Genomic DNA, 25,623 nt, shown 5'->3' with positions numbered 1-25,623 from the left:
CACTTGTTTGATTTTTTTTTTGAGAGTGTTAATTATAATCACAGAACATGAGTAAGTCAACATAGCCCAGTAGCTTTTTGCTATTTCTATTTTTAAGGTGGCTTCAGTGCAGAAATTGCTGAGACTAGGACCCAAACTGAAGAAAATACTGACTTGTAATTATGACAGAAGCCACATCTCACCCCGTCATCAGCTGGAGACCTACAGAAAAATCCATTGCAATATGTCACGATATGAATCTTGAAGGTCCTTCAACACAGATTCTATTTTACCCTTAGGAAAAAAGGAAATGCCAGAAAGAGACCCTTCCACGTAGAGGGGCCATGCCCAGGGGTCAAGGGCTGGTTTTCGGAATTTCAAGAAACCGGAAAGGAACAGTTGCAAAGGAGACCAGAGCACCCATTCACCCTGTCACTGCTCGGGAGTGATTAAAATCCCCTGCCTGATTCTCAATGCAGCGATTATATCTTAAACAACATATATCCATCATGTTACTGAGATGAACAATATGGTGAAAATCAGTGATTCTGTTTCTGACCCATGCAACCTGTTAGTGAGACAACATGTTTCTCAAACATGGGGTTCATGGGATGGTTGACAAAAGGAGGTCTTGTGCGGGACATTTGTACCGTCTCAGACAATTTTCTGAGCTTGCGATAGCAGCGGTCTAGTTAGACAAAGTTGTGTGGCTCACGAGGCCCAAGGCTACGTCATTATAAAGGACCAATAAGCCTTTTACCTGGTGGTCTGAGTACCCCAGTATATTACATTTGGAATAAGGGAAGAAAGAGGAGAATAATGTGAGTCAGTTAAGTGAGAGGCTAAATGAGGTTAGGTTACATGAGAATTCGATTCAGAGGAGTGGTCAGGGCAGAGGTGTAGATTTGGATCATCAGCCTAAGGCGAAATTTAAAGCCTTGTTGCACTCACCAAGGGCAAGCATGTAGCCAGGTGGCAGGTAGGGCTGAGGACAGCCCAGTGCCATGCCAACATTCAGGGTCCTCCCTGAACTTGAGTCTCCTACTCTGTCAGACGGGAATAATACTATTATTCACCATATAGATAGGCCGCGATGATAAAATGCAATACATAAGGCAGGAAACTAGAAGACGGTGTTTGGAAAAGTTAGTGCTTGACAATTAATTAGCTAATTATGTTATTCTACAATCGGTTTCTTTCTAGAAGTTTTGTTTTTTGAGTCAGTAGATTTGAGGGGGAAAAAATGTCTGGGCTGATGTTTCTTAAATGTTTTCCACAAAACATCACTTCCAAGGGTTGTTAACAGTTGTTACATATGCAGTAAATTCCATGTGTCAAAGTTAAATTAGGTACTTAGGTACATAGTAGACCTTTGCCATGTGATTGCGTGTTCTGACTCATCAAAAGAGAGGAGGTCACTTGCAGTGTTTCCCAAATTATTTGGCCTCTGGCTCCTCAGAGGGCACAGGAGATTCTCACAAGATGGGTGTTCTAGGGAACACACCCCAGGATATGCTGTGAAGGGTGTTCTAACCAACCCAGAGAAGTGATTCAGATGTAACACTTAGATTAGATGCATCTATTTAGAGGTGTTTGTGACTCCATTCCACCTCCACTACGTTTTTTTTTCTTTTTTCTTTTTCCTTTTAGATGAAACAAGTTTTTAAAGTTGAATTTTATTTGCATACAATATTATATTCCTTTCAGGTATATAACATAGTGAATCGATATTTTTATACATTACAAAATGATCACCTCAATAGTTCTAGTTACCATCTGTCACTATAGAAAATTATTACAATATTATTGACTATATTCCCTGTGCTGTCTTTTACAACCCTGTGACTTATTTATTTTATAACTGGTAGTCTGCACATCTCAAGCCTCTTCCCCTATTACACTCTCCTCCCTTCTAGCAACTGTATTTCTTCTTTCTATCAGCCTCTGTTTTGTCTTCTTTGGTTTTTTAGATTGCACGTATAAGTGAAATAATATGGTTGTATTTGTCTTTCTCTGTCTGACTTATTTCACTTAGCATAATCCCTCTGGGGCCATCCGTGTTGTGGCAAGTGCAAGATCTCATTCTTTTTAATGGCTGAGTAATATTCCATCACTCAACTTCTTTATCCATTCTTCTCTTGAGGAACAGTTGGGTTGCTTCCATATCTCAGCTATTGTGCTGTGATGAACATAGGGGTATGTATATTTTTTCAAATTGGTGTCTTTATTTTCTTTGTATAAATGTCCAGAAGGGAAATTCTTGGACTGCATGGTAGTTCTACTTTTAATTTTTTAAGAAACTTCTGTATTGTCTATAGAGGCTTCACCAATTTACATTCCCGCCAACAATGCCTGCACCCCTTGCTGCCTTTTTATCTTTTCACAGTTTATTTATTTATTTTGAGAGAAAGAGAGAACATGGGGGAGGTGCAGAGAAGGAGGGAAGAGAATCCCAAGCAGGCTCTGAGCTAAGAGCGCAGAGTTTGATCTCACAATCCGTGAGATCGTGACCTGAGCCAAAATCAAGAGTTAGATGCTTAACTGACTGAGCCACCCAGGTGCCTCCCCCCCACTACCTTTAATTCAAGGGAAGAAATACTGTTTTAAGTCACTAACGGTTTTTTCTTTACAACAGAAGAGAAGTTTCTAGAGAGCACAGTTGTAGGTAAGCCACATTTGTGGAACAAATCATAAGCTTTAATCCTTGAAGAAACAGAATCAGTATCATCTGCCTGTCTTCCTCCAAGGGATGCTGTAATAGATAATTAGATACAGTCCATGGGGGATATGTTCCAAGACCTCTAGTGAATGCCTGAAACCATAAATAGAATCAAATCTTATATATACATTTTTCCCTATATGTATGTACTTATGATAAAGTTTAATTTATAAATTAGGCACAGTAAGAGATAAACAACAATAAGAGACGATAAAATTGAACAATTGTAACGAAAGACCATCATAAAAGTTATGTGAACATGGAACCCCCCCTTAAAATATCTTACTGTTACTGTATCACTCTTCTTCCTGTGATGAGGTGAGAGGATAAAATGCCTACAAGAGATGAAGTGGGATGAGTGACGCAGACGCTGTGACATGGTGTTAGACTGGTGGTGGCCTTCTAACAGAGGAAGGTAGGTCAGAAGGAAGGTCATCAGCTTTGGGATCACATTTGAGTGCAGGTAACTGAAAAACTGAAACCATGGAAAGCAAAACCATGGATAAGGGGGACCGCTGTAATTTGGAAAAGTAGCTGGCAGTCCCAGTGTAGACAGGTACCACAAATGTACAACAGAATTTTCCTTTGTGCTTAGTGGGCTTGCAAAACCTGTGGGTTTGGGGAACATATCTGCCTTATGAATTCTCTCTCTTAAGAAGATTACTAAAATAATGTCTCAGAAGTATGCTGGCGTTCTGAGATTAAAGACGCTGACGTTAAAGCTACAAAGTTCTGAAAGAAGAGACATTTTATTGTTTCCGAGAGGTGAGAAAGAGAGGAAGGTGTGGTGATAACAGGTTTGAGTGCCGTGTCTTAGGTTTTAAAATATAAGCTGTTTTCCCTTAAGGACATCTCAGCGTCTTAACATATTTCCCTTAAAATAAAACAACATGGTATGCACTTTTCCAGAAGCACCCGTAGCTTTATACCTATATCTCTTTGTCTTCTGCAGGTTGATTATACATCCACAAAAGTCATTACTGGTGACCTGATAAGCAGCGGCTGCCGATCAATCCTGTCTCGGCTCCTATGTTTTTAAAAAAATTCTATCTTCTCAGTTTCTGCTCAGTGGGTTCTTATTGTGGTGGGATGTTGCTATTCCCATATATCGTTCTGAAAATTTGCAGACAGAACTCTAATCTTTCATATTAATATGGGTGGCAGTTAATGCTACCTAGATTTATTTGGACTTGGTGTTTTGAGAGTAAGTAATGTTTTATTTACTTACGAGATTCTAATTTAAATTACAGTGTTGATGAGTGAACTGTTTGTTAGATGACCACTTGGGGAATTCAAATCTATCCCAGTCGTTCCCAAGGAAACAGAAGCTATCATATCTGCATGGGCTTTACATATGTTTTGTCCAAGTATGTCTCATTGTTTTCATGAGAGACAGCTGTGGCCTAAGAGAAAGGCCATGAACGAGAGTCTAGACTTTCTCCTTAAACCTGTATGACCTTGGAGTAACATATTCTCCCCCATTCTCATGGCTGCTGGGAAGACAGAATGATATGATGCTTTGAAAAGACACTAAAAATATGAGGCATAGAAAGGTATATTATTGAAGTAATATTTTAGCAATTAAATAGCACAATAATGGATAACAAATCAAATCTATGGATTATGCAGAGTGATGCATGGGTAATCTTTCATGAAGAATTGGATCTTAAATATTTTGTTCATTGCTGAATCCCAGAATCTGCAAGAGTTCCTAGCACACAGTATGTGTTTTTTTTTGTTTTTTTGTTTTTTTTTTAGTTTATTTATTTTGAGAAAGAGAGAGCATGAGCAGGGGAAGGGCAGAGAGACAGGGAGAGAGAGAATCCCAAACAGGCCTCAGACTGTCAGAGAAGAGCCCATTGTGGGGCTTGAATCCATGAACTGTGAGATCATGACCTAAGCTGAAACCAAGAGTCAGATGCTTAAATGAATGAGCCACCCAGGAGCCCCACAGTACATGCTTTTCTTAAAAAAACAAAAACAAAAAAAACAAAAAAAACCCCCAAACAACAACAACAACAACAACAACAACAACAACAACAAAAAACCCTGGGAATGAAAGCTTATGGATAAATAAAATTTTTAGTTATAATTTCACCCTTTTGCAAACATTTATAGAAGGCAATTAGCGACAGATTTCTGTAAGACAAGACTGGAAAGGAAAAGAGAGCTTTCACTTACTGAATGTCCATGATGGGCCAGACCCTGTGCTATGTATTTTATATACTTTATCACAAAGAATCATTATCTCTCCAGAATCAGCCTAACAATTCTTTCTTTGGACTTCAGGAAAAACAATGAATCATGGGTCTGTGTAAAAAACTCATTTGTTATTTCCCTTATTCCGTTTACTGTGCCAACTTAAAGCAAAACCAAATCAACAACTTTGTTTAAACTGATAAATAAAACAAAAAAAAAAAAAACCCTGTTCCTTGATCGCTTGATAACAGCTACCCACTGTGCTTGGAAAGCCAATTAGAGAGCTTAAGACCCTGTGTATATAATAGTCAGGCTTGGCTCTCTGATTAATGGTGGGTGAGTTAAGAGACACAGGTTCTAGAGGAAACTGGGCTCAGGTCTCAAGCAATGGCTGTTGCTTGTAGCAAAGTGGAAGGCAAATCAGGCTGTTTGCAAAGCATTCCTTTCTGAGCATTGCCACTTGCCCGTGGCTGCAGTTGAAGGGTCTCCCTGTCCTTGACTGTCTAGGGTCAGCACAGAGTTGGGGTCCTTTTTCAAAGAAGTGTAATCTGGAGACAGAAATGGGCATGCAGGAGTTGTCCACCTATCATTAGTAAATAGATGTGAATAAGTTGAAATGTTTTTTTAAACCCCAGTTTATTAAGAGTCATAGCCAGAAAAGCCATATCATCACCATGACACAAGATTAAACTGACATCCTAGAGCCTCATTTCACAATGTTTTTTGCATTCTGCTAATATCCCACGAAGACTTTTCCTGAATATAAACCGAAAACTTTTAATAACGACTTCTTTCTTTTGATATATAAAATTACTGTGCTCATTACACAAACATTTTAAATATCAAGGCTTTTTCTTTTTCTTTTGTTTTATTAGTTTGCCAGCTCTCTTTATGGATTGATTTTTTTAAGAAAACATGTTTTCATCCTAATGTCTCAGAACAATCTGCTCTTTTCTTGTGTTCTTTCACCCACCCCTCCTTCTCTCTCTTCCTTCCCCTCTCTCTTCCTCTCTTTTTCTTTGCTCCCTGACTCATGCTTTTTTCCCCCTAAAGACTGATTACAATGATCCCTTGGCCAAGTTGTCTGGCAAACTCCACATGGGTCCCTGGGCAGGCTCAGGACTCCGTGAAGAGAATTTCGGGTTATATTGAATCAAGTCAACTCATCAGTTTCAGCTTTGGCTGCTTTTCACTGGCTTCAATTTTCAAAAGCCAGCTACCATGTCAGTTTTAAGGTTTTAAAAATTTACTCCCAATGCTTATGCAGCTTGGTTCCAGAATATCTGTCAGATGTTTTGCATACGTCTTAAAATTGTTTCTTCAATAAAAGCAAATTCGTTCCATTTGCTTGAGAAGATGATTTTTTTCCCTTGAAGCGTTTGCCTTCCTTAAAGAGCAGAACACCTTAACATCTTCTCCCAAATGGTTAGTAGGGAAGAATTACAAGGAACTGAACAAAGCGTATTTTGAGAGTGGAGACGAAGAGACCTTAACCTTCTTGGCCTGGCTAAATGATTATTTTATATGCCCTTTGTTTATGAGTTTTAAGATCATTTTGCTGAATTTACATAGATGTGTAGATTTCATCAGCCTGGCTCTGTATCATCCATTCAACCCATCACACAAACAATATTCATTGAGTGTCACTATGGCCAGACGTAGGTGCCACCTGGACATGCCCCTGCTCTCATGAAGGTTCCGACAAGAAACTGGACAATTACATCATGATAAATGCAATGGGGGCACCCACAAGGGGCAACTAACCAGAATGGAGGGTCAGAGAAGGATTTCTAGAATAGCAGTGCTGTGTTCGAACTGGCTCTTATGGGCTCACAAGACCACTTGTTAAATTTTCAGGAATTCTGCAAGCCAGTCATTAAACAGTGATTATTAAAAGCTAGACTGTAGAAACTTAAAGAAATTTGTATACGTTATATTGAAAACAAAGGTAATATATACTCAAAACTCATTACTTCCTAATTACTTACTATTACTTATGCCTTTGAGGTTATTTATGCCAATTGTATCACTAAAGGGGGGAAATGTTACCTTGTGGTGAGCTACTCTGTGTTCAGTGACATCACGTTGGTAGCATGAAATCACCACGGTGGGAATATTTACACAACAGAAATTGGCAAACACTACATGCTTAGTAACTAACTGCATAGTTAATAACTTCATTTACATGGTTAACTGCATGGTTACTGCATTGAGAGCTGGTTGTGCAAGCATTTGCCAGTATATCACTGAATCTTACCCAGGAAGTAAAGAAATAGTTGGAATGTGCCAGAAATACTGGAAGATGGTGCATATTTGGTGTTCGGGGTGGAGAGGACAGGATGTTCCAGGATGAGAGGACAGCTTGTGCAAAAGCATGGAGGTGACAGAGGATGGTTCTTCGGAACAACAAAGCCAGGGCCATCTTGTATGTGTGGCACATACAGAGGTTCTCTTACTTCCTATGTTAAAACGTCTAGTAGGAATCAGACTCGGTTGGTCTTATCCACTACCACCTCCATAGCATCTAGTACGTGCTCGGAAGATAATCAATGCTCAATAAACATTTGCTTCAATAATTCCAGGTGGAGACAGTGGTGAGTGGTGGCCTGGGGAGACAGGCTAAGGACAACATTGTGCCGGGCTACGTCTGGCCTTGAGTCTAATGGCACCTGAGAACCATGGAAAGCTGGTGAGCAGGGGAGTAATGTGAACACATCTGCATTTTTAGCAATCCATCCGGTGACTGTGGAGAATAGATGAGAGCGTGGCCAAACCAAAGGCAGGGAATAAATTAGGAGGCTATAATCCACATGGGAGAGATAAAATGAAGGGAGCCACGGTGGATGGATTCAAAAGAGATTTAGAATGACTGATCAGTGGGGTCCATCATAGACCGACTGTGATGGCGAGGGAGAAGGGGAAGTTGAGGAGTCAGTTGCGTTTCTGTCTAGGACGAGGTGCGGCAGAGGGCACCATCTCTGGGGAGGGAGGCTTTCTGGGAGGACACGAGTTCAGTTTTGGATAGCGCTTTGGAGGGTGGCAGGTGGGGATGTGTGGCTGACCCTTGGATAAGCAGGCATGATCCGGAGAGCAGTCTGGGCTGGGAGAGATTCGGGGGGAAATTACTCCCGTCCCTGTAGCAAAGTCAGAACACTGTGTCCGAGGAGGTCTCACTTTTCTGCAGAAGAGCTCTTTTTCTCACCCACCCCCATGCGCCCCAAGTTTTAAAGACATTTCGTCTAGCTAACAGGTCACGTGTATTAATAAAGAAATGATTGATTCTCACTTTGTAAGGCATCTAGGCTGGTGTTTTAAGATCTATTCTGGAATAATGAGGTGAAATGAAAGAGACTTGCAAAACATGTTAGAAGAAAGACTTACAGGAAGCCATATAATTCAAACATTGGTGGCAGAACAAGTTACTGTAAACACACAGCGGTAGCTCCTTCCTATGCATACATGTAGGATGGCTGGGGCACTGACTCTCTGAAGCCAGCAGGACGGTGTATCCCTGGGTAGGGGGCAACACTAAGAGCCGGGGATGACTGTATATGGGTCACACTGGGTCTACTGAATTCCTCAACACGACCATCCGTGGCCCTTGGAAAGCCTGATTCTAAGGAAGGAGTTCTCTTCGAAGTTCTAAGGAGTTCCCTTCTAAGGAGGATGTTGGAAGAAGACTTTCTTTCAGGCGAGTGAGAGGGTATCTTCCCCTGTTTCTAAGAACGCACTGAATGTTAAAAAACGGAATTGAGTTTCAGTCACCTATTCTTGAGTAAGCTTCATTAAAGGTAATCTTCTCATCTTTTGCCCTGAAGTTAAAGTGAAGGAAAATCTTAAGATAAATCTCCAAAGGTTAGAGATAATCAGGAGTTTTCCTTTATCATCAAAAGGAGGGAGTTTTTTTTTTTTTTTTTTTTTTTTTAATCCCTGTACATGGAAGGAAAGTTAAAACTAGTTTGCTTGAGATGCGTTTCTTTTAATGCATTGTAGGCATTTTTCTCGAACCTTCATTTTACTTTATAAGAAAGGTGTCTTTTTTCCCCCCTTCCTTTCTTTTCTTTGTATGTAGCATCTGAAAAATCTGGCTTTCTTATCCAGTGATGTCACAAACAGGAATAGAACAGATTCTAGTTTTCTGTGTAGAAATAGAGAAATCAAAGAATAAAAGATGTTTCAAGGAGGTCACTGTTTCTTGGTGAAATATTATAAGAGCTGACGGGCAGAATATAAACTTTGAAATTTTGAAAAACCAGAGAAACTCTTCTGAATATTCTGAATCGAGACATCATTGAGGACTCCCTCTTTTCTTTTAAAAACAAAACTGAACAGGGTGCCTGGGTGGCTCAGTCGGTTAAGCTTCTGACTTTGGCTCAGGTCATGATCTCGCGGTTTGTGAGTTCGAGCCCTCCACCAGGCTCTGTGCTGACAGCCTGCTTTGGATTCTGCATCTCCCTCTGTCTCTGCCCCTCTCCTGCTTGTGCGTGTGTTCTCTCTCTCTCTCTCTCTCTCTCTCTCTCTTTCTCTCTCAAAAATAAACATTTAAAAAAAACCCGAAGAAGAAATAGAAATAGAACTTTATAATAAATAGTATAGCCATTTGCTTTTTTCCTCAGAAATCAGGCAGAAGGAACTGAGCCACTTGTCAATGCAGCAGGCCAATTATTCCCTTCATGTAAGAATAATGTGATATTAGGCAAAGGCCAGTGACATTCTTCTAAAACCTTTTGCTGTATCGGCACTGGTGCGACCACCAGGTAGGGAGTAAGCTGCTGACAGCCTCTCTCCACCCCACTCTTCTCCCCGAGCCCCTTCCTCCTGAAGGCTTTGTTCATTAGACATTTCTTCAGTGCCATGTCATGCCACAGGCCATGCCAAAATATGTGTCCCTTTCAAGGAGATTCACTGCCATTGGAAATAACACCGAGCACAGGTGACTTTCAGAGTAGGTGTATATATCACATCCTGCTCTTCGAATCTGAGACGTTAAAGAGAAGCTCACAGGCCATCATGGAGGAGGCAAAACCACAGAGCCAATCAATGCTCTTTAGGATTTACACATCATAGATGTTTTCAATAACAGCAATTAAAACATTGAACTTGTACAAGTGGTTTCAATTTGATAAATCCCACGCTAAGCATTTTACATGGATGACATCATTTTACTCTCAAAAAAGTCTATGAGTAGGTACTACTAGCATCCTCATTTTTTAATTCAAATTTTTTTTGATGTTTACTTTTTAGAGAGAGACAGAGACAGAGAGACAGAGTGCGAGCAGGGTAGGGGCAGGGAGAGAGGGAGACACAGGGTGTGAAGCAGGCTCCAGGCTCTGAGCTGTCAGCACAGAGCCTGACATGGGGCTTGAACTCACGAAACCGTGAGATCATGACCTGAACCAAAGTTGGACACTTAACTGATGGAGTCATCCAGGTACCCCTTCACATTTATGCTATTTTAAAGAATACTAGGGGCGCCTGGGTGGCTCAGTCGGTTAAGCGGCCGACTTCGGCTCAGGTCATGATTTCACGGTCTGTGAGTTCGAGCCTCGAGTCGGGCTCTGTGCTGACAGCTCAGAGCCTGGAGCCTGTTTCAGATTCTGTGTCTCCTTCTCTCTGACCCTCCCCCGTTCATGCTCTGTCTCTATCTGTCTCAAAAATAAATAAACGTTAAAAAAAAAAAAGAATACTAGACTGACTTCAAATACATTTTAAGGTGTTTTCTATTCTTTATTGTTGAAGTCTCTGTGGCATTATACTTTCACATTCCAAATTCAGCTCAGCAAAATACAATGTGGTTTCCATGCATACAATGATGCGATAGGATGACTCTCTAAAGAATGTAGTAACAAATAAGATGTAACTCCTGTCTTCAAATAATTTTTAATCTTGGAAGGAGACGGTAAGTACGCAAATAACCACAACACGAGAAATATCATGTTTACTGCCTTAAGAAGTGCACACAGAATCTAGAAGCTCAAAGTAAATATAAACACCACTGGAATAAAAATATACTTATTTGAGCTAAATTCTAAACAGTGTCTTCATATCTGAAAGAAAATAGTTTCCACATGTGATATCATTGGTGTCTGAATGTTTTGAAAAACAAAAGATCCCAAGAAAAATATCTGGATGCTCAGAAAGGAAACTCTAACCAGTAGTGAAGAGATAAAGAGATAATGTTCACAACACTGTAAACTGTGCAGAACTGGAAAAGCACATTTCAAAGAACCCTTCATTTCACAGATGAGGAAACTAAGACCCACTACCTAGAGGCAGATGTTATTATATTCTCTTTTCTGTCCTCTTAGGTTTTTTTTAAATCTTCATTTGTGCCGGAGATTCAGAAAGAGTTGTCGTGAGAAAATTAAGTACCTGAAGGCCACCCTGCTCTTCCATAATGGGTTCTACCCTCGTCTGTAATAAGTATTAATTGAATGGATGGTTTCAATTGGAATTTAATGGCTCCCTTCTTAATTTAGATTATATCTGACAAACCAATCTTTTCCTGGATTAGGTTTGAAATTATTCCTAATGCAGTTAAATTACATCGAGTGAGATCAGTTCCACCTTCCCTGATAGGATTAGGAGGAGACTATCAACACATCTGAAATTCACAGACAGGGACTCAGCAAGGTTTGTTCTCCCTTCCCTTGGGGAATTTCCACAAACCTACAAAGTTCTTTGATTTGTGCAGGTAACAGAAGCGGTAGAATAATAAGGGTGCTTTCCTGTCTGTGATGAAGATGGTTAAATTGGTGAATGTGAGAAGCTTGGTTGGTTGGGGCTTGAAGAACTAACAGCATGTGTTTCTCATCAGAAGGTTCCCTGTGGTACGTGTTGGGCAATAGCCCTCTCGTGCGAAGGCTGTTTCCTCCAGGGCTGAATTATGTCTAGACCAGGTGGGAAGACACTTACTGAGGAAATAGTGGCATACTGGGAAAGTCTTCTTTCTTTGGATCAGACCATTTGCAGTAGTAATCCCAGCTCGCCTCTTGGTAGTTGCATGACTTTAGGCAGGCTACTTAATTTCTGTAAATTTAACACTCTTTACCTATAAAATCAGGAAATAGATGTTCTACAAGATTGCAGCAAGGATGTGAAATAAATACGTAAAGCATCTAGAAAGAGACTGACATGAGGGCAGAGGATCTATTTTGTCCTCTACCACATTCTTCAGGCTTGGTACGTGATAGGGTATTTGGTGAATGAATATAATAGGTGTTCAACTAATGGTGGCAATGATGATTATCATTGTTACTAGGTGATTATTCGCCCAAAAAGAACCAACCAAATTTTAACGCGCGTTTGTCTCCAGTCTTTAAAATTGTGTATATACAGGGGCACCTGGGTGGCTCAGTCAGTTACGCATCTGACTCTTGATTTTGGCTCAGGTTGTGATCTCATGTTTCCTGAGTTTGAGCCCCACGTTGGGCTCTGTGCTGACATCGTGAAACCTGTTTGGGATTCTGTCTCCCTCTCTCTCTCTGCCCCTCCCCTGCTCACTCTCTATCTCTTTCTCTCTCTCTCTCTCTCTCTCAAAAAAAAAAAAACCACTTAAATGTGTATATACACATATATACACATATAATGATATATGTAATATATTATATAACATATGATATTATACAAAGAATATACAAACCAAGAGTTTGAAATAAGTGCCATAATGCTATTCCCAAATTATTATAACTGGATCATACAACTTCATATAGCCAATGTATTTTTTTTTAAGTTTATTTATTTATTTATTTAGGTGATCTCCACACCCAATGTAGGGCTCAATCTCATGACCCTGAGATCAGAGTGGCATGCCCTTCTGATTGAGCCAGCCAGGCGCCCCTAGCCAATGTATTTTTTTGAAAGGAATGTCAGTATCCCTTACAGATAACAGTTTAGCTGTGGGCTAAATAGGAGAGGAAAAGGATCTGATAATATCTGCAAAAACAGATCTAAGATAAGATTGGAGCACAAGCACACATGGTGAGAACAGATCTTTTCATTGGTCGGTAAATCCCACTGCATGAGCTGTTGGCTCCTACAGATACGAGGAGAACCATTAGAGAGGGAAATTTCCTATCTGAAACTGCTGCGTGTTCCTCTCCGCCTTCAGATAGCAAAAGGGAGACAAGAGTAGTCTTTTATACTTTGCACTATCACAACCCGAGAAAAGGCTGGAAGTCATGAGTGATGAGGTTAGACAAGAGAACTCTTTCATGAGAATTCAGCATGGTGGGAAGTGCAAGGTACGTTTTGAAGGGAATCGGACAGAAAGACGGATAACTTGAGTCCTTCTGGCTTTGCCATCCTGTTTCCTCGGCTTCTCATGAAGGTATTACTGAAAGTCTCCTAACTTTCTCTTAATATTTGGTCTATGCAGCACAGATTTGCTGAACTCCGCCCTTATGTGAGACTGGCTTTGGAGGCACCCTCCTCGTTGTAACGCAGCGATCTGGCAAAGTGGCTTCTGCCACCAGACCACCCTCAATGCACCCCTCATGCACCATGAGGGGTTTGTAAGTTACTTAACCTTTCTATGCCTTGGTTTCCTTATCTGGAAAATAGGGGGGGAGTTGTATCTCATCACAAGCATTGTTATAAATACTGCACAACATAAACCATATAAAGCCCAGTGCAGTCCCTTGCAGTAAGCATTCAACACATATGATCTAGCAGTTATAAATACTGTTGCTTTTCCGAAAGAGGCTCTGGAATGACTTCTATCAGCCACTGGTGTAATAAGGTCAATGATTTTCTAAGGAGAAGTTGCCAATCATATCCTGGAGTAAAAAGTCATTTTAATTTGTGAGCTTTACAACTCTCAGGATGTCTGTCCACCCCCCACCCCTACCCTCAATTAGGAAATAGCTTCTGGCTTCACTCAAAGCCTTATCAGAAGGCAAGGAAGTCTCGTTATGCAAATACTGTGGTGAAAGTGTGGAAATCTAGAACTTCCATTCCTTGTCACTGTCTATCAAGGGTGACTGAGGGGCCTTTGAAATAGGAAAAAGACAACCCTCCAGTTCTTAGCTAGAATGTAGATTTCAGACTTTAGTTCATTCATAATTTCATGGATATGGTTTATATGGAAAATGAAACTACCTATTTCCAAATTCCATTCTCTTGATGCAATAAAGCCTCTTTAGGAACATATCCGCCTCTTCAGCAAATCCTATTGGTGTTTCCTGCTAAATGTGTCCAAGTTCCAACCACCTGTTACCTCTCCCCTGTGTGTGGGCTGGCTTTGGTCCTTCCTCAAACCCTCTTCCAGATGGTAGCCTGCCTCCCATCCTTTTTTCCTGCAGAACCTCTCCTCTCTCCCCTTCCTTAACTCCCTCCTCTTTGCCCTGTGTCAAGACTACCGGATACACCTTTTCTAGCCCCTTTGACATTTTTTGTACTGTTATTTTATGACCCGCTATGCTGTATCCTCTAAGGTGAGTGTCCTCTTACATGCCCTATATTATTTCTACTCTTGATTTTGACATTTCTTACCAAGAAATATGTCTTTTTAAAAGCACATCCCTTATTAACAGCCCTACTATTATAATGTAGTTGGACAAATTCAACAAAAATGTCTCATCCACAATCTGGGAAGAAAGAGAGTCCATCTGACCTCTTCAAGAATTTTTAATAGAGTAACTTGAACACGAATGCACACGCTCCAGTGCAAATCCTTCTAAGAAGTGTGATGGTCTCAAACTGCAGACACGTCTGTCAGGGTACAACTCACGTCATCTCCTGCAAGGCTGTTTTGAATATTAGCAACCTCAGTTTCTGGTACTTAAGCACTGCTGAGCTAGTGACCTCTCAAAACAACACGAGTCCCCGTCCGGGCAGTAGATTTGAGAGGAATAAATGATTGCGATTTGTTTCCCCAGGAAAGAAAGAAAATAGCTTTTTGCGGAGCCCCCGAACGTGCCATTTCCCCAACAGGCGGTGGTGATTTGGAGCATCTTCCTTGACACGGGCTCCCCCAAAGCTCATTAAAAGCCAGATCTAGGCCTATACAACTTTTGGCTTGTTCCTCTCTCAAGGACAGAGAGAAAGGGACCCAGGCCAGATGTTTTCTTACCCTGCTTCCTACCAGCTCACCCTGAAAAGCCCAAATCTGGCTTGATTCAGACTCATCCAAGGAGACCTAGTCTGATTCCATGGCTGGCTTTCTGCCCTGCAATTTCTCCCCATCACACACCCCTTCCTCCTTGATTATATTTGAAATCTCACAAAGGATTTTACAAATCGAAGAAAGCTAAGCATGCATCTCTTTGGCTGACCTATTTTTCCGTGAACGACTTTCAATTAAAACGCAATCACTCAGTCACCAACCAGGTTCAAAGGACTGATATAGATTTGGTTAGTGTTTAATGACAGGGAGACCAGTAAAGAGCACATAAGGGCTTTGTGCAGTCGCCATTGTGGGTGAAAAGGGGCGATGAAGGGACAGGCTGGAGACCCTTTGCAAACTTCTTCATTTGGCTTAATGCAGGTCCTGCTTATCTTCAACTGAGCAGAGACAAATAAAAATGGGGCACCTGGCATTTGGGGTCTCTGCAGCTGCAAACCCAGAAGCTCTGTCTCATATGATTTATGAAAATGAGCTTTTCTTCTTTTAACGTGTGCTTGACTTCATACAAAGGAGCACTTTCCCCTAAAGGGTCATTAATGAAGGTTACACCATAGTCTTAAAACAGGAAGTCAGATGAAATGTTTAATTATTTATGACGGAACATATAGAACATTTGCTGGGTTTGCACAGCTGAAGATATAATTAGAAGTTCCTAGAGAGAGAACAGGCTGACGGTGTGCAGAGATTTCAAACATATTAAAAAGAAAATTCCCCCCAAATTGCTCACAAATGTGAGGGATTAGTCAATATACCTGGGACTCTCTGAAACTTCATGATTGAGTAGCTGAGAATAAAAGATTGCTTCCCCTCTCAATGCCATTTTAGTGGACATTTTAAATGCAATAGCAAATTTGTAGCTCACCAGGACAAGCTCTCTGACGATGTATTAGAATTCATAATCCCAGTCGACACATCTAGTTACTTCGTTTTTAGATTCCTGCACTTTCCTTATTAGTACAAACATGATTAATGCAAATACCTTTGCAGACACCTGCATGCTGTTTTCTTGCATGTTCATAATGGCTTCAGAGATCTTGACATCTATTGGGTCCATGACAGACTCAATGTTGAATGGTCCTTCCAATCGCTCTGCCACCAAGAGCATTGCATCTGTTAAAACACAGGAACATGATTTATAGGAGAACACAGAGCTCCAAGTCATTAGCCTGTGTTTAAACATTTCCAACAGAACTGGTTGAAAAATAATCATTCATTCAAAATTTATTTTTAAAGTTTATTTATTATTTTCAGAGAGAGAGAGAGAGAGAGGGTGCACAAGTGAATGGGGGAGGAGCAGAAAGAAAGAGAGAGAGAGAGAGAGAGAGTGAGAGAGAATCTCAAGCATGCTCCCCACTGTCAGCACAGAGCCCCATGTGAGGCTCGAACTCATGAACTGTGAGATCATGACCTGACCTGAAGTCAAGAGCCAGATGCTTAACCGACTAAGCTACCCAGGTGCTCCCCATTCATTCAAAATTTTTATTTGCTTTTATGTAGTCCAAAAATGGGGTGGATGACTAAATACCAAAGCAGTATTTTATTTAATTTCATTTGAATATTTAAAATTATTTTACATGTATAAAACCAGGCTTAAAAATAAGAAAATTTGTTCATATTGAAAGAGTTGAAGGTATCTTAGTATTCCACATGAAGTTAAACCAAAGAACAAAAATAGAAACAAAGCAAAATTAGGTCAGGGATCAAGTAGATTTAAAAAAAAAATGGAATCTAGCCTCTTTTCTCCTGGAGGATGGGGAAAATTGAGAATAATAAAGAAGAAGTGCTAATGCATGGATTTGGGTGCACAAAGGTCCAGACCCTACTCAAACCTTTCTAGATTTCCCAAGAACAGACCTGTCCCTGATTTGTACTATCACACCACTTCGGATGCACTTCTGGGTTAGCACTTAGGCATGCTTTGGGGTAGAGACACATCTCTTACTTGGTTTTGTATATTCAAGGCTTATTATGGTGCCTATCACATTTTAAGCATCCAAAAATGTCTGTGAAACAAAATTGAGCTGAATTCAACTGAAGTATTGTTTGGGAAGCTTTAGTTTTCTGGAAAAGATGGTAATAGTGACATGTTGACAGGAACTATGTGTTAGGAGCTAGTAGCCCTGAGTTCTCATCCTTCATCTGTCACTAACTAGCTGAATGGCTATGGGAAAAAACCCCTGAGCTTACCTGGCCTCAGTCTAGTGAGGTGTATAAAAGGGACTGGTGATGAAGAGTCTCTCAGGGTCTATGGTGAAGGGCATATGTCCACTCCTACGGACACATGAAAACTGGCTCGTTTTTGTCTTAGCGTTCAGGGCACAGCTTGGTAGCCTGCCTCCACCAGGACTGTCGAATAGAACTTTATGTGATGAGGACTATGTGGCTGTTGAAACTTAAAATGTGCTAGTGCAACTGGAGAATTAAATTGTTAATAAATTAGTTGGCTTTTAATTAATTTACATGTAATTTTCATATTTTTTAAATGTTTATTTTTGAGAGAGAGAGAGAGAGAGAGAGAGACAGATCATGAGCAGGGGAGGGGCAGAAAGAGAGGGAGACACAGAATCTGAGCAGGCTCCAGGCTCTGAGCTGTCAGCACAGAGCCCAGCACGGGGCTTGAACTCATGAACTGTGAGATCATGACCTGAGCCGAAGTTGGAGGCTTAAGTGACTGAACCACCCAGGTTCTCCTAAATATACTTTTAAAATTTGCTTGAGACTGCTGGCTACCATATTAGGCAACACAGCCTAGACTTTTAACATACAGATTCCAGTCTTGGATCTCAGGTTTTTCAATTGTGAAAGCTCTTGGGAGCCAATCTTAAAACAATTTCCTTTTTTCAAAATAATAGATGTTTATTATCAAACACTTACAAAATATAGAAAAAAAAAACCAACAAAAAGTGAAATACACTGATAATACCACTTCCCAGAAAAACACTCTGAACAGTTTGTGTAGGCCTTGTTTTTTTTCCTCTGTGCATAAATATTTTAAGCATGCAACTAGAAATATACCATACATATATCATATAATCTGCTTTCTAAATATAATATATTATTAATGGTAAATGCTGTTTATACAGTTATTTTATAGTATTAGTGTGAGGAGACCAAATTTTATCTTTATTCATATCCAACCATGCTCAACCAAAGCCCAACAATCAAAATTCTTTCAGGGTTATAAATAGTTATGAATTAGGCAGATGAGAAACCTTTTAAGAGAGATGAATTCTTGTAAGAAGGATACAGTACTCTTTAGGAAGCACAGATTTACATTTCTAAAGAGGACTAGGTTTTGTGAACAACATAAGCTTGAACAGTATCAGTTGGTTTTCTGCGCCAGTCCCCAGGATGGAGTCTGCTCTACAATTCATGTAAGGCCCCGGGAATAAATGCACTCTATTCCAGCCACATTCCTGGCACTCTGTCCCAAAGTATCCTTAGGAAAATTTGGAGTATGAATAGATTCACAAAGATCCCCTAACAACAAATTTTCTGATTTTTTTCCCTTACATAATGCAGACTTATCTGTGTACATCACGACAAGATCTTGTAACAAAAGTAGTGATTTCTCTGCATCTTTCTGACCTTAGTTTTCTGGCAGCGTGGACAGAGGATGTACATTGTAGGGTTGTAGTATTTTGATATTAAAGATGTTTTTCCCTTCAAGGTTTTAAAAGGTGGCTGTTGTCTGATCTATTTCTTTTCTGTCTGTGTATCTGTTTTGTATGTTTATTAAAAATAACCCCCTTTAGGGGCGCCTGGTGGCTCAGTCTGTTAAGTGTCTGACTCTGGATTTTGACTCATGTCATGATCCCAAGGTTGTGGGATTGAGCCCTGCTTGGGATTCTCTCTCTCTTTCCCTCTGCCCCTCCCCCATTCAAGTGCATTCTCTCTCTCTTAAAAAAAAAAATCCCCTTTACCCTTAGCTTTCTAATAGGTTTTTTGATGATGATTTTTTATGACGAATGACCAAGTTTCTCTAGATGGGTATATCCTGCTAGAAGAAGCAAGAATCCTTGTACAGGAAAAAGAATTGGCCCTATGGAGTTACTCACAACGTGAAATGAAAGAAACTGATCCTTAAGGGATCAGTTAAGGGATCGTTAACTGTGTGTTTTACATAAGTATCTGCACAAATCATAATACAAAGAGTACTGGTCGGTCTCTCTAGGTATATTCATCTGACATGAATGGGCTGACTTGAGACAGTGATACTGTAGGCTCTCCTGAAAATCTGAGAGCCATTGTGCTCTGGGTAATAAGGACCAGTGTTCAGACTGGATGCTAAGGACTTATTTTAGTGTGACAGTTTGAAATTATGGGGTCCTATCATAAAGTAGAGCTGTTTCTCTCTGGTGACTTCCATCTTTTTGTTCCCTGTTCCTTTCCCGCCATAGTGCATGCCTGTTAGGTTTCTGGGTCTGCAAACTTATCTCCTCTTTTTAGACTCTAATCATGATAAAAATGCTCAGGGTGAACCACTCCTGATCATTTGCCTTTGTGGCCTTGGGAAAAGGCAGCCCAGTTGATGATCCTGTATATTAAACATAACCTAATGGTCACCTACACTCAAATTGGCTGCTCCTATATTTCCATTCTTTATTGCAACTCATTTAGTTTTTTATAAGAGCTAATTTTTTTTTTAATTTTTTTCAACGTTTATTTATTTTTGGGTCAGAGAAAGAGCATAAATGGGGGAGGGGCAGAGAGAGAGGGAGACACAGAATCGGAAACAGGCTCCAGGCTCCAAGCCATCAGCCCAGAGCCCGACACGGGGCTCGAACTCCCGGACCGCGAGATCGTGACCTGGCTGAAGTTGGACGCTTAACCGACTGCGCCACCCAGGCGCCCCATAAGAGCTAATTTAAGATGATACATTTTTGATGTAGGTGGGTGTCTATTTTTCTTTTACTTTAGATCAGCAATTAAAATATGCTACTTTAAGTTATGTGGTTTAGGCTATTACTAATTATACATATATATATACACACACACATATATTATACATATACATATATACATATATATACATATATATACATATACATGTATATATATACATATACATATATATACACACACATATATAATATATATGTACATACACATACATATACATATGTATATATGTACATATACATATATGTATATATGCACATATATACATATGTATATGTATATATATGTACATGTACATACATATACATATACATATGTATATGTACATATATACACATTATATACATATATTTGCATATACGTATGCAAATATATATACAAATACACACGTATATACACACACTAGTTTATATACCTTATATATATGTTAGTATATATTACATATATAAACTAATATATACTAATTATATACATATAATTACTAAGTAAATTAAATTCTCCTTTGAAGACTCAAAAGCCAATGTAGATTGGCTCAAAACCTCAGAATCATCATTAAGAGTAGTAACGTGCATACAGTTAACACTACTATATTTTACACCTAAAAATTTAACAGAGTAGATATTATGTTATGTGTTTTTTACCAAAATAATAATAATAAAAAAGAATAGTAATTATTATTGTGCTGATCAACTACAGAGGTGGAGAAAAGGGAATACTTTTACACTGTTGGTGAGGACATAAATTGGTGCAGCCACTGTGGAAAATACTATGGAGTTTCCTTCAAAAAGTTTAAAATAGGACTACCATATGCTCCAGCAATCTCATTTCTAGGAAATAAAATCACCAACTTGAGAAGATATTTGCACCCCCATGTTCACTGAAGTATTACTTATAATGGCCAACACATGGAAACAATGGAACTGTCCATCAACAGGTGAGTGGAAAAAGATGATATATATTATTCAGCCATGGGAAAGAAAGGAATTCTGTCATTTGTGACAACCTGGATGGACCTAGAGGGCATTATGTTAAGTGAAATAAGTCAGAGAGAGAAAGATAAATACTGTATGATCTCAGTTATATGTGGAACCTACAAAAAACGAAGTCATAGATACAGAGAATGGACTGGCTGGTGGTTGCAAGAGGCAGGAATTAGTAGGTGGGACAAATAGGTGAAAGAGGTAAAAAGGGTATAAACTTTCAGTTAATAAGTCCTGGGGATGTAATAATGTAAGGCATGATGACTATAGTGAACAATATGGTTTTGCACATTGGAAGATGCTGAGAGAATAGATCTTAACATTTTTTTTAAAGTTTATGTTTGAGAGAGAGAGACACACAGAGAGAGACAGAGCACGAGTTGGGGAGGAGCAGAGAGAGACACACACACAGAATCCCGAGCAGGTTCCAGGCTCTGGGCTGTCAGCACAGAGCCTGATATGGGGCTCAAACTCAATGAGTGGTGAAATCATGACCTGAGCTGAATGAAGTCAGACACTCAACCAACTGAGCCACCCAGGCACCCAGCTAAGAGAGTAGATCTTAAAAGTTCTCATCACAAGAAAAAAATATGTGACTATGTATCATGACGGATGTTAAATAGACTTATTGTGTGATCATCTATCTATCTATCTATACACGCACATGTAATCATATATATATGTGTGTGTATATATATATGTATGTAATCATTATGTGGTACACCTTGGCCAATACAATGTTACATGTCAATTATATCTCAATGAAAACAAAAACAAAACAAAAACACATGTCTCCTTAAGATACAGTCATCCCTGTGCCCAGTTCCCCTTTTCATTCTAAATATACATGACAGGATTCCCCAGGGCCACAAAAGAAAAAGCTTTGCAGAAAACTCTTCTGAGTGTTTTGCATTTCCACTACAAAGCGTCATGCTTATACCTCCTGTATTTAGGAGTCTAGTTTAGCTACATTACAGAATGAGAAAGTGGCAGTGGAAAGCTAGAGCTATCCAGTCCTGGGACAATGCGTAGGCCTGGGAGTGAATGGCCACTCTCCCGGGGGCCCCCGACCTCAGGTGGTGAGAGGGTATGAGCAGCCAAGAGCATCCCTGCTTGACTGGTTTGCCTCCCACCAGCTGGGCAAGGCAGTCATTAGTTAAGCTCTCCAGGTGTCAGAAGAACCTTCCCTCTTTTTTGGGGTTGAAGGAAGACATGCCTCTCTCCCCTCCCACTACTTTTGTGACACCAAGGCAGTCGTTCGTAAGTTCCTCTGCAATCAATTAAGCCACAACATGGCCATCACTTACTCCAGAGGCTGCCATCCTACGCTGTCTTAATTATCTCTGTGCCTTTTACATTTTGGAATATTTGGAACATTATTTTTAACTGTGTTCTTGAGCTGTTATCTATTGCCAATTAAACCGGGGCAGGACTATCATGTCAGCTAATGATCAGCCAATCCTTCTGCACATATCTCCTGTGTCATCCAAGTTTTGTTTCTCTTTTTTTTTTTAATTTTTTTTTGATATTTATTCCTTTTTTGAGAAACAGTGTGAGCAGGGGAAGGACAGAGAGAGAGGGAGACACAGAATCTGAAGCAGGCTCCAGGCTCTGAGCCATCAGCACAGAGCCTGATGCGAGGCTTGAACTCACGAACTGTGGGATCATGACCGAGCCCAAGTCAGATGCCTAACCGACTGAGCCACCCAGGTGCCCCTGTCTTTAAACAAAGGACTGTTGTCTTGTTCAAACAGTATACAAAACCTTCATTTCCAAATACAGATTAAGTTTAGATGAGTTAAAAATTACTGGTATCAGTGCACCTGGGTGGCTCAGTCAGTTAAGTGTCTGACTCTTGATTTCAGCTCAGGTCATGATCTCATGGTTGTGAGATCGAGCCCCACATCGGGCTCTGCACTGAGTGCGGAGCCTGCTTAAGATTCTCCCTCTGCTCCTCCCCCTTCCCCCCCCACCAAATAAATAAGTAAGCATTAAAAAAAAATAACTGGTATTGCAGCCTGAGTTTCCGAGGCACACAGAGATAAGGCGACTCCGTGAGAGCACACAGGGGGCTTGCATAGCAGCTCAACCCGGTGCTCATCCAAAGGTGAAGAGCCAGGCTGCAGGTAACACCACACCTCCAGGCCAAGGTGTTTTGCTCAAGTAAGTGCAGACATTTCTGTTACAAATGAGGACACCTGATTCTGATTAGATGGAGGCAGGTGCCTGTGTTTCCATCTAGGACCATCTATTAAGTGCCGGAGACATAACGCACGTCCCAGAGTCCCATCTTGCTCATCTATGAAGTAGAGGTGATGACAATGTCTACCTGATAGTAGTGGCAAGAGGAACCAAATGAAATAGTAAAGTTGTTAGTTCAATGTCTGGCACATACATACTCAGCTGTCCGCAAAGGTTAGCTCATACAAGGCACCACCTCTGGGCGGAAGTGGAAAAGAGAGGACCAACTTACAAGATATTTTGGTGGAAGCGTTGACGGCAATTGACGTGAGTTGTAAGAAAGTAAGAGGCACACAGATGACTTTAAGATGTATAGCTCTTTGGTATGCCAAATCAATGTTTTGATAACAGCTGCTTTGTGACGGATGAGTTCACTGCTGAGATGAAAGACTGTGTTATTTTCTCATGATGTCAAGCTCTACCAATTAATGATAACTACGAAGTCTTTGATGCCCTTCCTATTGAGAGGTGGGGTTTAGTCCCATCCCCTTGAATCTGGGTGGGCTCTGTCACTACTGTCACTGATAGCACATAGTAGAAAGGACATTGCCAATTTCTAGACTGATACCGAAGACACTGTAGCTTCCGGTTTCTGTGTCTTATGAGACTCTACTCTGAGATCACCATGCTGGACTGCTCATGGTGACAGTCGCAGCTGGGCCCAGATTTCCAGCCACCCTTGCTGCTGCAGGCAGAATGTCTGTGTCCCCCCCAAATCCATATGTTGAAACCTAATCCCCAAGATGATGCTATTCGGAGGTGGGGCCTTTGGGAAGCGATTAGGTCATGAGAGCTCTGCCCTCATGAATGTATTAGTGCCCTTATAAAAGAGACCTCAGAGAGCTCCCTGTCCCTTCCGTCATGTGAGGGCACATTGAGAAGACGGGCGCATATGAAGGGAAGCAGTCTCGCACCAGACACCAAATCTCCTGGTGCCTTGACCTAGGATCTCTCAGCCTCCAGAAGTGTGAGAAATACATGTTTGCTGTTTAGACCATACAGTCTGTGGCATTTTTGTTATAGCAGCCCCTATGGGGCTAAGACACCTGCCGTGGTGCCAGACACATGAGGGAGGTGGTCTAGGACCTTCCAGACTCCTCTCCCAGTTGATTTACCATCTAGTGACCCCGGTCAGCACCATGTGGAGCAGAAGAATCAGCCAGCTGATCTTCTGACTAAAATTCCTGATCTGTAATAATACAATTATTATTATAAGCTGTTAAATTGGGGGCCATTAATTTGTGACAACAGGAAACCAGGTTGCGTATGTGGTTGCAGCCACATGACAATATTTATAAAATATTCAGATATTTTCCCAGTATTTGTTTGACAGGACCTAAATATTCAGAATTCTAGCCAATTTATATTTGACAAACTTAACACCTATGATATAACCCCGGTTTACAAACACTGGAATGATCAAGAAAAAATAAATATTGTCCTCCAGGGAACATACAAAAAACAAAAACAAAAAACCTTGCTCTAAGCCTACAGAGCACTAAGGGCCCCCAAATACACATCAGCTAGCCTCACATCAGGATATACTTTTCTCCTGGGAGGTGAGCATGAGACAGAGAGGCAGCAGGCTTGGCAAAAGGTAAATACTCTGATTTTTTTCTAAGTATTTGACTTTATGAAGAGCAAGAACTCTGACACAGGAGCTGGACGTTATCTCTGATCTCTGGATGGCACTGGATTAAAACCTGTCTTGCTGCAGGGACTGTTGAATGTTTACACTCCTCTAGGATATAAATATTAAGTAGGATTTCATACGATCAGATAAATATTTTTAATTTATTTCTTGAGAAAAGGAGATGTAACATCCGAAATGATCTTGCTGAATGCTACGGATTTTAATGTAGAAGGGAGTGATTTTCAAAATGTTTTAGAGGAGACAGGAAGAGAAAGCTTTTATTTTCAAATGAGGTGTTACCAGGCTTTTCCTAAATAATGATAGAGTAGAAATGACCTTGAAAATTCAGTTAAGGGGCTCCAGCGTGGCTTAGTCCGTCAAGCGTCCGATTTCGGCTCAGGTTACCATCTCACGGTTCGTGGGTTCGAACCCTGCATCGGGCTCTTGTGCTGACAGCTCAGAGCCTGGAGCCTGCTTCCGATTCTGTGTCCCTCTCTCCATCTGCCCCTCCCCTGCTCGTGCTCAGTCTCTCTCTCTCTCTCTCTCTCTCTCTCTCTCTCTCTCTCTCTAAGAATAAAAAACACATTAAAAATTTTTTTAAACAATTTTTTTCCCTTTGAGGGAAATCTGAATTAAGATAAAAACTTCATTTCAAAGTTCTCTTTAAATCTTTTACATTTGTCTTAATAATCTACTTTTTGAAAAATGAAATCTATAAGCACAATTTACTTTATAGTTTCATAGGAATTCCATAGTGACCATTTTTTTTCACAAGTAATGCTCTCCCTCTTCCATCTGATGCACCAGTGTTTTAGCTTAACCAAGATATTTTCCCCACTGAGAA

The 25,623-nt window shown here is 40.4% G+C and overlaps 1 protein-coding gene across 2 annotated transcripts in view; it reads right to left on the bottom strand.

Annotated features, from left to right (window-relative positions):
* GPC6 (glypican 6) overlaps positions 1 to 25,623 on the bottom strand; it is a 1,119,966-nt gene that overhangs the window by 93,351 nt on the left and 1,000,992 nt on the right. For both annotated transcript variants that reach the window (XM_019828517.3, XM_011280573.3), the window contains exon 5: positions 16,003 to 16,133. In XM_019828517.3, the coding sequence (XP_019684076.1) occupies positions 16,003 to 16,133 (131 nt within the window). The remainder of the gene's footprint in view (positions 1 to 16,002; positions 16,134 to 25,623) is intronic.

This window comes from Felis catus, chromosome A1, assembly GCF_018350175.1.
Source record: "Felis catus isolate Fca126 chromosome A1, F.catus_Fca126_mat1.0, whole genome shotgun sequence".
In the NCBI taxonomy this organism is placed as follows: domain Eukaryota; kingdom Metazoa; phylum Chordata; class Mammalia; order Carnivora; family Felidae; genus Felis; species Felis catus.
Note: the sequence above shows the minus strand (reverse complement) of the source record. Positions and strands in the feature narration are given on the sequence as shown.